The sequence below is a fragment of the Phodopus roborovskii genome, unplaced genomic scaffold (genome assembly GCF_943737965.1).
Source record: "Phodopus roborovskii unplaced genomic scaffold, PHOROB, whole genome shotgun sequence".
Taxonomy (NCBI): Eukaryota; Metazoa; Chordata; class Mammalia; order Rodentia; family Cricetidae; genus Phodopus; species Phodopus roborovskii.
Window position 1 is genome coordinate 1,102,128 of NW_026126638.1, and position 15,131 is coordinate 1,117,258.

General features: G+C 44.8%; 1 protein-coding gene and 1 non-coding gene across 9 annotated transcripts in view; both read left to right on the top strand.

Moving 5' to 3' along the window:
• The window catches only part of Chd4 (chromodomain helicase DNA binding protein 4), a 35,669-nt gene extending 21,246 nt beyond the window's left edge, over window positions 1-14,423 (top strand). For 4 of the 8 annotated variants that reach the window (XM_051173120.1, XM_051173124.1, XM_051173122.1 and 1 more), the window contains exons 26-40: window positions 3,986-4,166; window positions 4,251-4,337; window positions 4,426-4,514; window positions 4,625-4,758; window positions 5,014-5,158; window positions 5,271-5,436; window positions 5,692-5,789; window positions 5,886-6,039; window positions 6,263-6,334; window positions 6,635-6,772; window positions 7,123-7,231; window positions 7,336-7,468; window positions 12,400-12,595; window positions 13,549-13,712; window positions 13,810-14,423. In XM_051173120.1, the coding sequence (XP_051029077.1) occupies window positions 3,986-4,166; window positions 4,251-4,337; window positions 4,426-4,514; window positions 4,625-4,758; window positions 5,014-5,158; window positions 5,271-5,436; window positions 5,692-5,789; window positions 5,886-6,039; window positions 6,263-6,334; window positions 6,635-6,772; window positions 7,123-7,231; window positions 7,336-7,468; window positions 12,400-12,595; window positions 13,549-13,712; window positions 13,810-13,827 (1,884 nt within the window). In that variant the 3' untranslated portion in view covers window positions 13,828-14,423. Of the gene's footprint in view, window positions 1-3,985; window positions 4,338-4,425; window positions 4,515-4,624; window positions 4,759-5,013; window positions 5,159-5,270; window positions 5,437-5,691; window positions 5,790-5,885; window positions 6,040-6,262; window positions 6,335-6,634; window positions 6,773-7,122; window positions 7,232-7,335; window positions 7,469-12,399; window positions 12,596-13,548; window positions 13,713-13,809 lie in introns of all 8 variants that reach the window. The other 4 variants (XM_051173121.1, XM_051173125.1, XM_051173123.1 and 1 more) reach the window with 2 other exon arrangements.
• Window positions 5,479-5,614, top strand: LOC127213066 (small Cajal body-specific RNA 11). Its single transcript, XR_007833614.1, has one exon. It is a non-coding gene; the product is annotated as a small Cajal body-specific RNA 11 (non-coding RNA).
• Window positions 14,424-15,131: the final 708 nt, after the last annotated feature.

Below are 15,131 nucleotides of genomic sequence, written 5' to 3' on the forward strand. Positions count from 1 at the left end.
GATAAGTTAGCTTTTTTTTTTTTTAAATCTCCCTTCTGTTTTTCCAGATAGAGTTTTTCTGTGTAACAGCCCTAGCTGGCCTTGAGTGGCCTGGCCTGCCTCTGCCTTTGCCTCCTGAGTGCTGGGATTCAAGTTGTATACCACCACTGCCTGCCTTAGGTTAGCTTTTTGAAGGGTCCTAAATCAAACATTAATTGGGATTTTTCTTTGCTCCTTGTTTATTATTATTTTAACTAATTAAAAAAAAATTTTTTTTTAACTCACAGAGATCAGCCTGCCTCTGCCTCCCGAGTGCTGGGATTAAAGGCGTGTGCCACCACCACCTGGCTTATTACGGCTATTTTTTTGAGACGGGATCTCCCGATGTAGCCCATCCTGGTCTTGAACTCCTGATCTTCCTACCTTAGCCTCCCAAGTGTAAGATTACACATGCCAGGGTCCTATATTGTCTTAGGCTGTTCTGGAACTCACTATGTAGTAAAGGATGACCTTGAGCTTCTCATCCTCCTGCCTCTGTCTCCTGAGTGCTGGTATGAGAAGCCTATGCCAGGTATGCACCTGTTCTGTCCTGTTTATGTGGTGCTGGGGAATGAGCATGATCTTTGGAACATCAGAAAGCATGATATACTGTTTTTACCAGCTTGTTCTTAGGGGATGTTGCTTCTAGTCAGGGTTTATGTGTAACTGGTGGAGAAATTTTATATAAATATATTTTTATAGAATATATGTGTATATATATGTAAGTACATATTTATATAAATTATATGATTCAACTGAAAAACTGCTTTTTTTTTTTGATAGGGGATCTTATTCCTTACAGTAGCAGAGTGTTCTGTAAGAGTAATTTCATGGCATGGCACATGCTAGGATGTGATCCATGGCTAGTAAATGTGCAAATATAAGCGGTATTCTCTGATTAATGTCTGTATTCTGTTGTTTCCTTTGTTTGTAGCTCTGGCCACTGCCTCTGCCTCCAAGAGCCAGGGTTAAAGGCATGCACCACAAATGCCTGGATATTTATTTCTTTTTAGACCTTTTAGTAAGGAGGTGGGGTTGCTGGGAATGGAACCCGGGGCTAATCAGTTAATCTACTGCTGAGTTATATTCGTACATACTAAAATAATTTTTATTTTCTTTTTAAATTTTTATTATATATATTTATTATGTATAGTACTATGTATTTTAAAATATTTTGGGTACAGGTTCTTTTTGCTTTTTGTTTTTGTTGAGACAAGATCTTACTATAGCCTTGGCTGTCCTAGAACTCACTCTATAGACCAGGCTGGCCTCAAACGCATAAAGATCTGCCTACCTCTGCCTCCTGAGTGCTGGGGTTAAAGGGTGTGCACCAGCACTGCCCACCTGGGACAGGGTCTTGGGAGCCCAAGCTAGAATTTTGGCAGCTAAGGATGACATTGAATTTCTGACTTCCTAAGTGCTGCCGCCTAAATGCTGGGATTATAGGCATGTGTCATCATACCTGGTTGTGTATGCTGCTGAGAATTGAATCTAAGAATTGATGCGTGCCAGGCAAGTACTTTACCAACCAAGCCATATCCCCACAGCCCCTCTATAAATTGTTGCCCTGGCTGGCCTTGAACTTTTGGTTCTCTGGTCTTAGTTGGCTTTAGGAAAAAAAAAAAAAAAAAGCTAAGGCTTGTACCATTAGGCATAAACATTTATTTTAATGGCCAGGCCATACCTGGTAGTCCACTTTGCCCTGGAATTCAATTCCAGGCTGGCCTCAGGCTCAATTCTTCTTTCTCAGCTTCTTAACTGCTGAGATTATAGATGTGTAGTGATCAATTTTTAAGAGGGCTGGAGAGATGGTTCAGAGGTTAAGAGCATTGGCTGCTCTTCCAGAGGTCCTGAGTTCAATTCCCATCAAACACATGGTAGCTCACGACCATCTGTAATGAGGTCTGGTGCCCTCTTCTGGCATGCAGGCTTATATACAGCCAGAACAATGTATACATAATAAATAAATAAATCAATCAATAAATATTTACAAAAAAAGCTGAGCCCAGTGTATTGGTCCATGCCATTAGTCTTAGCATTCAAGAGTCAGAGGCAAGCAAATCTCTTGAGTTCAAGACCATCTATCTGGTCATCTATTGAGAGTTCCCATGCTTCTCGATTGGGAGGGGAGGGCAAAATAAAAAGCTTATGTCATACATGTTTCAGGAGGTTTAGTGCAAAGTCCTGTTGCATGTGGGCAGCAGGCATATCCTAACAGGGCGTATGTGCTGAGGAAACTGCTGAAGGGCAGTAAAGAAGCAAAAAGAGAACAGAACAATATCTTAATATCTCCTTCAAGTACATGTTCCAGTGATCTGATTTCTTCCCATTAGGTCTGTACTCCATGGAGGTTCCCGTGTGTGTCTGTGTCTCTGTCTGTCTGTCTTACCCAGGATGACCATGAACTTTACAATGGTCCTCCAGCGTCATCTTTCTAAGAGCTTAGATTACAGGTGTGAACCACCATGTTTTGGGGGAGGTGTCTTTCTGTTGGGGAATTACATAACATAGTGGAAGGGGTGTGCTTGGAGAGATGGTTCCGCAGTTGAGAACACTGGCTGCTCTTCAGAGTTTGATTCCTTATACACATGTGAGCTTACAGTCATCTGTAGCTACACTTCCAGAGGCTCTGATGCTGTCTTCTAGTCTCTCTTGGGTTCCACACATGATTGTGATACACAGACTTATATCCAGGCCAAACATATACATAAAATTAAAAATACTAAAATACAAATTTTAAAGGGAGTTATTAGTTGGGTATTTCAGTTTTGTTTTCTTAGATTTTGTTTCTTCTATTAGAGATGACTGGCCTATTCTGTAATTTAGTTGTGTAAACATTGTTGTTTCTTTTTACATTTATTTGAGTGTGTGTGTTTGCATGTGTGGATGGATATGTGGAGGACAGAAGACAAGTTGCGGGAAGTTGGTTCTTTCCTTCCATGTGGGTCCCTGGGTCAGCTCTGACATTTAGGTTGTTTGTACTTAGGCTATGAACAATGGTTTTACTCTTGGATTTTGGAGGAAGTTGGATTTTTATCTTATTTTATTTATTTTTTTATGTTTTGAGACATGGTCTCATGTATTCCAAGCTGGCCTTGAATTCACTATGTAGTTGAAGTCAATCTTGAAATTCTCATTCTTCTGGCTCTACTTCCCAAAGGCTAGTATTACAGGCACATGCTGCCATGCATGGCTATGCATTGCTGGGGTCAAACTCAAGCACTCTGCCAACTGAACTACATCCCTAGCCCATCTATGGGAAAGAAGCAATAACTTGGGTAAGAAGACTTGGGGAGCCAAGCTAGGTAATGGGGGCACAAACCTTTAATCCCCAGCACTCAGGAGGCAGAAGTAGGTATATGACTCTGCATGAGTTCAAGGCCAGCCAGGACTACATAGAGAAACCCTGTTCATAAAACAAACAAAAACCAGAAACCTGGAGAATTACTGATCCTTGAGTGTGTTTCTGTATGTGTGCATGTAGAGAAGGGTTTGTGTGTGTGTGATTTTTGCGGCTTTTTAAATTTCTCAATGGTTGATCATTTTTTCTGAGGTTAATTAACACCACAGTGTTTTCTGGCCTGTTTGTGCCTTGAAGCTCTCTTGCAGTATTTGGGAAGCCCTCCATTCTGCCGGCTAAGGTGCCAACCTTTTACTTTTTGTTCTGCTTTTGGCTATTTGCCAAAAGGAAGGGATAGAAGACGCACAGTGTCTCATTTTGTCTCATCGTAATACTTTTCCTTCTCAAATTTTTCTTTAATCAGGCTGACTGCTAATCTCCACCTAAACTTTGAAGAGCCATGTCCTGTCTTAAATTTCTTCCAAGTTTTTAGGTCCAAACAGGCACATCAAGAGTTTACAAATCCAGCTATGCAAAGGAGCTAGCAGAATGGGAACTGTGAGGACCAGGGGTAGCTGGTGGTGCTGACTTCAGCACCCCTGAGTCCTGGCCCTCCCTCTGTCCCAGGAGGAAGAGGAGGTAGAACGGGAAATCATAAAACAGGAAGAAAGTGTGGATCCTGACTACTGGGAGAAATTGCTGCGGCACCATTATGAGCAGCAGCAAGAAGATCTAGCCCGAAATCTGGGCAAAGGAAAAAGAATCCGTAAACAGGTCAACTACAATGATGGCTCCCAGGAGGACCGAGGTGTGTGTGGCCGGCCCCGCCCCCCACCCACGGGCCGTTCCACTAGAGCAGTGGGCCCCGCTCATCTGCCCTCTCTCCCTCCAGATTGGCAGGACGACCAGTCCGACAACCAGTCCGATTACTCGGTGGCCTCAGAGGAAGGTGATGAAGACTTTGATGAACGATCAGAAGGTGAGAGTGGTGCCACCTTGCCAGTTCTGTAGCTGTTCCATTGTTTACTGTCCTGTCAGTGTCACTCATTCGCCATTTCTTCTTACAGCTCCCCGCAGGCCCAGTCGTAAGGGCCTGCGGAATGATAAAGATAAGCCATTACCTCCTCTGCTGGCCCGTGTTGGTGGAAATATTGAAGTAAGTACCATATGATCCTATTGTGCGGTGGAAAGGGGTGAGAGATGCCACAAAGGGGGTCTTCACCGGGAAGAGACTGGCTTCCTCATACGGTGGTTCTTTTTCCTTAGGTACTTGGTTTTAATGCTCGTCAGAGAAAAGCATTTCTTAATGCAATTATGCGATATGGCATGCCACCTCAGGATGCTTTCACCACTCAGTGGCTTGTGAGAGATCTTCGAGGCAAGTCAGAGAAAGAATTTAAGTAAGTCGAAGGCTAGGCATACCAATGGGATCCAGGGCCTAGCTCATCTTGTGCAAGGAAAAGGGTCTTGCTAGGTGAAGCAGTTGCTCATAAGTTGTGTTCCTGGCTTCCTGAAGAGACCTTGGGTTATATGTAGAACTGGAGATCATCATTCCAGGGCCTTGTAGAACTTAACCTTGAGGTGAAGCCATGTTTATGGCCAGCGACGGTGTCTGATGGGCTCTTTGTTTAACTGTATTCTCTCTCTTCCTATAGGGCTTACGTGTCACTCTTCATGCGGCATTTATGTGAGCCTGGGGCAGATGGGGCAGAAACTTTTGCTGATGGTGTCCCTCGTGAAGGCCTGTCTCGGCAGCATGTTCTTACTAGGATTGGTGTCATGTCCTTGATTCGAAAGAAGGTAAGCCCCAAGCCTGTTTTCAATTGTAAAGATTTCTAGAGAAATTTGGGGCCAATAGGAAAGTAACCTACAGCTGGAAATGAGTCTTTAACCTGTCATCCCTTTGCCATAGGTTCAGGAGTTTGAGCATGTAAATGGGCGCTGGAGCATGCCCGAACTGGCTGAGGTAGAGGAAAACAAGAAAATGTCTCAGCCAGGGTCACCCTCTCCAAAGACTCCTACACCTTCCACACCGGGGGACACACAACCCAATACTCCTGCACCTGTGCCACCCACCGGTAAGTCTGCCTGCCATGTCATTTCTGTCCTTTTTAAAAAGTTTGTCCTGTGCCTTTTTCTGCTCCCCTGTGCTCAGTCTCAACAGGGTAGTCTGGCAGGACACACAGCAATTTCCCTCTCAGTTTAGGAGGGCTGTCCTAAGAAGAGGGCTAGCTCTTAAAGGCACGAGAGGACAGTTCAAGAAGAGACAAACAGCATGACCTCTCTGATTGATCTAGGGCCTTCCTAATTGATTGTCTTCTATTGGTCTGCAGAGGATGGGATAAAAGTAGAGGAAAATAGCCTTAAAGAAGAAGAAAGTGCAGAAGGAGAAAAGGAAGTGAAATCTGCAGTGCCTGAGGTGACTGTGGAGGTAAGGGATAGGGTGACTGGATGCTATGCTGATGTCAGATGTCTCTTGAGATTCAGGGCCAGTTTGCTTCACCTTCTGTCTTCTGTTCCTTTGAAGTGTGCACAGCCCCCTGCCCCTGCCCCTGCCCCTGCCCCTGCCTCTGCCCCTGAGGAAGAAAAGGCTCCTACTGAGCCTCCTGAGGGAGAAGAGAAAGTGGAAAAGGCAGAGGTGAAGGAGAGAACAGAGGAGCCTATGGAGACGGAGCCTAAAGGTATATATATTTATACATATGTGTTTACAAGTACTCCAGGTCGTTGTGTAGTTGTTGACTTTTGGAGTATGATACACCTGAGACCCTTGCTTCTGAGCTATCCCCAGCCTCTGACATCTTTGGAAGTACTGTAACAGGGTAGATGTGTAACCCTGTTGCAGTTGCTGGGGCCAGAGTGTAGCTGGCTTTCTTCAGGGTGTTCTCAGTGCCTCCTCCTTTCTAGGCTCTGCTGAGGCCGAGAAAGTGGGAGAGAAATCTGCAGTAGACCTGACCCCTATCGTGGTGGAAGACAAAGGTTGGTGTGTAGAGAAGCTGATTATTTGGGCTAAGTTTGTATTAAAACCAGGAGCAAGCACATACATAACCCACACCTATTACTATAGACTTTTTTTTTTCCTCTGTGTAACTTTTTTTTTTCCCATTTATTTATTTTATATAACCAAGTCCAATATTTGGGAATTTGACTATAGACATTTTGTTCCAAGGTAAATGAGTTGAGTTGTTAGAGAGCTGGCTGGTGATAACACATTTTCTTGGAAGACAGTGCGTGGGCAAGGGCTATAGTCATGACGCCTTCCTTTGTCGTATCCTGTAGAAGAGAAGAAAGAGGAAGAAGAGAAAAAGGAGGTGATGCTTCAGAATGGAGAAACCCCCAAGGATCTTAGTGATGAGAAGCAGAAGAAAAACGTTAAGCAGCGCTTTATGTTCAACATCGCAGACGGGGGTTTTACTGGTATGAGAATAGGGACCTGAGTTGAGGTTGGGCTTCTTGACAGAATTCAGTGTGTAGAGGGACGTGCTCTGATCATCGCCCCTTTGGGTTCTGCGTTAGGGAGCTAGAACTGGATCATAACTGAGATGGATAGGGGACAGGGACAAGAATAACTGTTGTTTTGTTTTTGACTTAGGGTTTTTAGAGACAGGGTCTCACTATGTAGTTCTGGCTGTGCTGGGGCTCAGTATGTAGAATATGGTATCCTGTACCTTGCCTGCATTCTTAAGTGGGGTTTTTGTTTGTTTTTTAATTCTCAAGGTGTTTGCCTTCTTTTCCACCCTCTAACCTTCCTTTCAATTCCTTCTCAGAGTTGCACTCCCTTTGGCAGAATGAGGAGCGGGCAGCCACAGTCACTAAGAAGACTTATGAGATCTGGCACCGCCGGCATGACTACTGGCTGTTGGCTGGCATTATAAAGTATCCTTGCCCGAGTCAAGACTCTGGGGTCTAGGTGCAGGGATCTGAAGGTTTTAGCCTGAGGCAGCTGTTTCCTTTGTTTTTCCTGAGCCCTTTCCCAACAGCCATGGCTATGCCCGATGGCAGGACATCCAGAATGACCCACGGTATGCCATCCTCAATGAGCCTTTCAAGGGTGAAATGAATCGTGGCAACTTTCTAGAGATCAAGAATAAATTTCTGGCTCGAAGATTCAAGGTGGGCAGAATTGACAGATGTGACCTGAGGGTCTCTGCTGAAGGCCCTGTAAGGAGGACCTGTCCATTCAGCACACTTGCATCACACATTCCCCCAACATACTTATTTTATGTGTATGCATTTTGTCTGCATGTATGTTTGTGCACTGTGTCTGTGCCTGATGCCTACAGAGCTCAGAAGAGGGCATCAGATCCTCTGGGATTGAACTTACAGAAGGTTGTGAGCCACCCTGTGCATGCTGGTAACTAAATCTAGGGTTTCTGCAGGATTTATGACTTTGCTAGATACAGGGATCAAGATCAAGATATATAGACTTAGAGGCTGAGTGAGGCAGGCAGATTTCTGTGAGTTTGATGCCAAGGGCCAACCTAGTCTGCATAGCATGCTTTGTCCAGGCCAACCAAGGTTACATAGACCCTGTCTCAAACAAAAAACAGCAAAAGAGACATATACAGATTTGAAATTTATTGATCTGTATATAAGAGTTGTAGCTGTTCAGTTGTTGATGGGGAACTCTGTAGGTTGGGGTGTTCGGCAGAGTTAAGGAGGGTTTGAATTGTATCCCTGAGGAGGTAGGTCTGTGAGTGGGCTAGGGTCCCTTTTTTCTGGGTCACAGCATTTGTATGGATATAGGGAAGGTTGGGTGCAAAGAGAAGATACAGAGTGAATCCCATTTTCAGTATTCCACTGAGACAACCTTATTCAAGTACTCAGCAGGTATTTATTGAGTATATCTTATATGTAGACGTCAAATAGGGTACCATGGAAATACAGCTGGCTGTATTTGAGGTAAAAGAAAATGTGTACTAATAATGTATACCTTTAGGTGTTCTATACTAAAGAGTGAGTTGCACCAGGGACCTAAGAATAAATAAGTGAGGTGTTTGTTTTCCAGCATTAGTTATACATAGATGACAGCATGTGTATGAGGCTACTGAATGCCCTAAGGAAGTTGTAGAGGGCAGTTGGGGAGGTAGCTCATGAATGACTTTAAAAATCTTGGTAGATGTGCCAGGTGGTGGTGGCTCATGCTTTTAATCCCAGCACTTGAGAGGCAAAAGCAGGTGGATCTCTGTGAGTTCGAGGCCAACCTGGTCTACAGAGTGAGTTCTAGGACAGGCTCCAAAACAATTCAGAGAAACTCTGGCTGCGATGACAAAACAAAACAAAACAAAAAAAAAAAAAAAAAAATCTTGGTAGATGCAATAGAGATTATTATTAGGTAGGATCTGAGGGACCTATAGAAAAAAAGACTTGTGATGAGTGGTGGTGGGAAGTAGGTTGGGATGAGGTTAAGAGCTAGAGGCCAATAGGTTTTGGTACCAGAGACAAGTATGGATTTTATTCCTCTAGTTCATAGGCAAACATTGAAAGTTTTTGGATAGGACCAGGGGAAATGTAAGATATTATGAGCCTGACCTGTGATGCTGGTGTGGACATGTGAAGGTTAAAGATAAAACTACATCAAAGGATTTCTGGGCTTCATGGTTTACTGTAGGATTAGCAAAATTTTTCTGTTAAAGGGTCCGAGAGAATTAGGCAGTGGTGGTGCACACTTTTAATCCTAGCACTTAGGCAGAGGCAGACAGATCTCTGGCCTACAAAGTGAGTTCCAGGACAATCAGAGCTGTTACATAAGAGAAACCCTGTTGGGGGGAGTGAATAATGCTTAGTGGGACTTATGGATGGCTTCTGAAAATCCATGGCCCTGTCACTGAAAGCAGTGGGAGTAAGGGACACATAAATTAGTTCCAATAAAATTTCTACTTGTGGGTGCTCAGATGGCAATTTTATGTAATTTTCAGAAAGTAGCATGTATTCATCTTATTTTTTTACTTTCCCCACTCATTTATCTGTAACAAAACTTCATTCTTAACTGTTGAGCTATACCCCAAAACTTGCCATGAGCAACATTTGACCAGAGTTCACCAATTTGAATGCTGAGTTTGATGTACATAGTGAGATCCAGAAGTAACTGACTGAGCTTGAGTCAATGGGTAAAGTGCTCATGTCAGAGCAGAGAGAAGCTTGTTTAGTTTTGAGGAGGTTTTTTGTTTGAGGAAAATTGCTTGGCATTTCTCACAAATTAACACCCCTTCAGCTACCTTCCTTACCACTCACTGCCCACCAATGGGATCTCGACCCTCAGTGTTTGTGGGGCACATTGAAGGGCATCAGTTACTGGCATCGCAGTGCTGCCTGCCTGGTACTGCGAACATCGCTTAAGAGAGTTTTAAAAGAATGGCAGTAGTTAGGTGTGATGACACATGCCTTCCACCTAGCACTTAGGAATTTGAGGCAGGAATATAAGTACAGGGCAAACTAAGACACCTTAAAAAGACCTGCAGCAAAGCATGCCTGTTATTTCAGTATTTGGATGATGGAGGCAGGAGGATCAGGAATTCAATTTTATCCTTATTAAATATTCTGAGGCTAGCCTGGCCACAGTTGGATCTGTCTTAAACAATTCTTAAAAGCTAAGGCTAAACCTTTGGAATGCTTATAACATGGGGAAACGGGGCTGAGTTGGTGAGGGAGACACAGCATATAGACTAGAAGTAGATGCCTGTTTGGACATAAATTGGTACATCTTGACTGACACAAGTCACATGAAAACAGGCCCGTACTCATAACATCTCTTGACCCTAGTAAGACTGCATAAGAACCAATGGGAACAGCATGTTGGTAGCTCACGCCTATAATTCTAGTGCTTGGGAGGCTAAAGCAGAAGGAATCCTGCCTTTAAAAACAAAATAAAGCAACAAAACCCAAAGTACTTGACAACAATAACAAAATAGGGTGAACTTGTATGTAGCTTAGTTACACAGCACTTGCTTAGGCCATGAGTTTGATCTTCAGCACTGGAGGAAAGAACCTTCAAACAATGGATACTTTTTGTAACTTAAGAACTAACATTCTCAGGCAGAGGCAGATAGAATTCTGTGAGTTTGAGGCCATCGTGGTCTACATAGTAAGTTCCAGGCCAGCCAGCTGCTACATCATGATTTCATGGCTATCCTTGGGTTATGAGACTTTCTGTCTGTCTGTCTGTCTGTCTGTCTGTCTGTCTGCCTGCCTGCCTGCCTGCCTGCCTGCCTGCCTGCCTGTCTAAGAAATCCAGATAACCTGATTGATACAAGGATAGATTACTGTTGTTGTTGTTTTGCTGCAGCTGCGACTGATGAAACACAACCACAAAACTCAACAAAACCCATATGGAGTTTATTGGGGAAAGGGAGCAAAGGGAGAGGGGTAGATGTTGGCCAACCGAAAACAGAGGGGGTAGGAGGGAGAAGAAGGGGAGAAGGGCAAACAATGGGAGGTGCTCCCTTAAAAGGGAGGCCAGATTGGAAATCACAGAACTCTCTAGGATTGAATATCGTGATGCTTCCTGTAGACTGGCAAAAAATAATGAAGATTTAAAGAAACAGCAGATAAATTGGAAAAAGACACTATGTCTGTATTAAGCTACTTGAAGAAGCAGGATCAAGAGAAAATGTGACAGAAAAACAACAATTTAGACACAAAACAAAGCTATTTTTGCCTTTAATCCCAATACTTGGGAGAGTGGATCATGGCCCATTTGAGGTCAGTCTGATACACAAGTGAGTTCCAGAGCTACCCAGAGCTACAGAATGAGACCCTGCCTCAAAAAACAAAGCTAGTTTTGATAGGTATGATAGTGGTGATGGGGTTCTTGGCCTACAGTCCGCATCTGTTCCCAGGTACTTGAGGGGCAATTTAAGAATAACTTGAAATGAGCTTGTGTGAGCCTGTAAGTGTCCCGCACAAGTGTTTGGGTGTCCAGGGTGGCTAACATGGGCATTTAGGTGCTCTTTCACACTACCCTCTTACTGCCTCGAGGCAGGATTTTTACCTTAACTTGGGGCCAGCAAGTTCCAGTGACCTTCCCTGTTTCCCTTGTCCCCCTGTGTGAAGGCTGGCATGGTTATTACCATAGGGCTGAGGTCTGAACTCCAGTCCTTCTGATTGTCTGACAAGCATTCTTCAATGCTATGCCATCTCTCCAGCCCCAAAGTTGCAATTTCAAGACCAGTCTGGGCAACAACAATATTCTGTTTCATTTCCTGCCTGTCCCCCTTAAATTAGAAATGGTGCACATTCCTATACCTTAGCACTCAGGAAGGTAGAGGTCAGGTGATCAGGAGTTCAAAGTTAACCTAGGCTATAGAGTGAGTTTAAGGCTAGCCTGGTCTACCTGAAACCCTGTCAAAGAACAAACATTCTGTTTTGTTTTTTTGAGACAGGGTTTCGCTTTATAGTCCTCTCTTGTCTTGGAACTAGCTCTGCAGATCAAGCTAGCCTCAAGCTCACAGAGCTCTGCCTGCCTCTGTTTCCTTGGGGGAGGGGTCATTTTTAAGACTGTCTCACTATTGTGGCTCTGGCTTGTCCTGGAACTTACTGTGTAGGTCAGGCTGGCTCCAAAAGTCACAGAGATCCACCTGCCTCTGCCTCAAAAGTGCTGGGATCAAAGGTGTGCGCCACCAAAGAACAAAAATAAATTCAAAATGAAACTTGCCAAAGAACAAAAATATATTCAAAATGAAACTTGTCACGCCAGTGGTTTTGAAGAGCAAAGGAAGTGCCTGGTATGTAACTTAGACATACATGTTCATGAATATGATGTGATTCTACTATGTAAAAGATGCATACATAGAAAAAAATTTTGAAGAAAAATTTCAAAAGGTTAACATCTCTAATGGGGAGGAGAGGGAATTACCTGAGGTTTTTATTTTATTTTTCTAAGTTGAGTTTTTATGATTTCTCTATGAGGATCTAAAGTGTAGGGAAAAATGTGGCCCTCCAGATGGGAAGGAGATGTTGCACTGTGAACCATATCAGTGAGGGGTGGTGCAGACGGCCGTAAGTTCTTTCTAGACTCTTCTTCACTGCTCTTTCTCCCTGTGCAGCTCTTGGAACAGGCCCTGGTGATTGAGGAGCAGCTTCGAAGGGCGGCTTACCTGAATATGTCAGAGGACCCCTCTCACCCGTCTATGGCCCTTAACACTCGCTTTGCGGAGGTGGAGTGTTTGGCAGAAAGTCACCAGCACCTGTCCAAGGAGTCGATGGCAGGAAACAAGCCAGCCAATGCCGTCTTACACAAAGGTCGCCAGTGGCTCCCCTGCCTCCTGCCGCCCTCTTCACTCTCCCTCCCCAACACTCCAGCTTCTTGCTGAGGACCCTTCCTTTTGAGGCACTCAAGGACAGCTGGTTTCTCTTTGAGCTCTTAGTATACAGGTCCTTGAATAATAGTGTCATTTGGGATATTTTAGAGGTGACGTCGGGTGATTTTAGATCCCTTCAAACTCTAGACCCTTTTCAACATTGTATTTCTGATTAAAGTTAAACATTAGGAGTGGAGATAAAAATGAGGAAAAGGTGGATGTCATAAAGGCAGCGGGGAGAAGCTGGGCGTTGGTGGCACACAACTTTAGTCCCAGTACTCGGGAGACAGAGGCAGGGGGATCTCCGTGAGTACAGAGTGAGTTCCAGGACAGACCCTGTCTCAAATAAATAAATAAATAAATAGTGGGAGAGACATCCAGGAAATAGAAAGGCATGCATGTAAAAGAGGAGACCTAAGAAATAAAGCCCTGTGTTAATTCACGTGTGATCCCACCTAGCACAGGGAGACAGGCAGGAGGATCAGGAAGTCATCTTCATACTTGACTATAGTGAGTTTGAGGCCAACCTTTAAAAAAAAAGGAAAAAAAAAATAATAGAAGGGATATTGAGCTAAAGGGTTGGTAGCTTTAAAATCAGAATCAGCAAACTGCAGTGACTCATGCCTGGATTCCCATGTACTTAGGAGACAAGGCAGGAATGTTACCCAAGCTCAGAAGTTTCAGCCCTACCCTGGGCAACATGTGCAACAAAAGCTACTTGGAATTGGACTGTGAGGATTAGGCTTCTCAGCCAGGCCAGGTTAAATCAATGTCAAGAGGCAATAGCATGTCCTGGTGTGTGCAGGTGGTGCAGCCAGTGTTAAAGGTTGGAACTGTGCATGCCCGTGACTACCACAGCTCATCTCTCTTTTTTTTTTTTTTTCCCCTCTGCAGTCCTGAAACAGCTGGAAGAACTATTGAGTGACATGAAAGCTGATGTGACTCGACTCCCAGCTACCATTGCCCGGATCCCCCCAGTTGCTGTGAGGTTACAGATGTCAGAGCGGAACATTCTCAGCCGCCTGGCAAACAGGGCACCAGAACCTCCCCCACAGCAGGTAGGACCAGTATTTTAGTTGCAGCTCTTCCCACAAAGCCATGGACTTTGTACTTTGCTTGTGACCTTGACTTTCCTAATGGTCTTTTCCCCTGTAGGTAGCCCAACAGCAGTGAAGAAAGACCCAGAGTGATGATACCACCTCCACCACTGAGCAGTGACCTTCCTCACTCTCTTGTCCTGGCTGCCCCTTGAGGGCCTGGGAGATCCTCGCCTTCCTTCTGCCCATCTTCTGAGTTGTAAAGGAACAGCCCTGTGCACTAAGGGGCAGGGAGGGAGTGAGGGACAGCGGTGCCCTTCCTGCTGAACAGACAAGCAGCAGTAGCACGGCGCCATGTGCAAGGAGCTGCGGGCTGGCTGCCTTCTGGACCCTGGCTTCTCCCCACCGCGCCTGTTACAAACTGTTGTGGATTTTGCCAGGCTTGAAGAAAATGATCTGAATTTCTTCCTCTTTTTGGTTTATTTTGTTGGTTTACTTTGTGTTTTCTCCTTTTGGGGGTTATTCAGAGTGGGCCGGGCCCCTGGGCGAGACACAGCTACCTCTGTTGGCATCTTTTTAATACCAGGAACCCAGCGGCTCTGGCCACTGAGCGGCAAAAATAAAGTTGGGAAAAAAAAGAACCAAAAGCATAAAAAAAAAAAAAAAAAAAAAAAAAAAAACCACAACAAATTTCTTGATGACAATTGAAAATAAAAGTTTCCTTGTATTTTAGTGGTCTGGCTCAGTGTGGGTGAGTGTGGGTGCCAGGTGCTGCCTGTTGTGTGGAACAAGAGGCTGGGACCATCCCTCTGTAGGCTCTGACCTGAGGCTGTGTCATCAAGTACTGCCTGCCTCTGCCTCTTGAGTGTGGGAATTAGGGGCGTGCCCCACTATGATCTTTTTAGTGATTTTCCTAGTTTGTTTTCTGTTATTTTCGAGACAGGGTTTCTCTGTAGTCCTGGGTCCTTGAACCCCAGACTGTTCAGAGAGCTGGGATTAAAGGAGTGCACCACCACACCCGGCTTATAGTTTATACTTTGTTTTACGCGTGTTTGTGGGGAGGATTACTGTGCACGTAAAGACCAAAGGACGACTTGGAGGACTTTGTTCCCAAGCCCACAATATGGGTTTGTCTTGTAGTCAACTGTGGCTGTCAGGCATGACGCTGAGCCATCTCCCAAGCCCGGACAGTGCAACTCTAGTACTGCTTGGAGGAAGGTCGAGTACGTATTTCTGGCGATGCTAAGTGAAAAGGGCCAGCGAGGAGGGGAAGCTTGCCTTCAAAGCGGCACTAATCAAAACTTGGGGAACAGGTGAGCGGAGCCGTGGAACCTAGCGATGCTGAGATCTAAGGCAGTTCGCAGGATGCCAGGGTGAGGACCGTGCTGCGGTCCTGGGTAGAAGCACGTCGGCCTCAGGAATCCTAAGCTGGAACCGGCG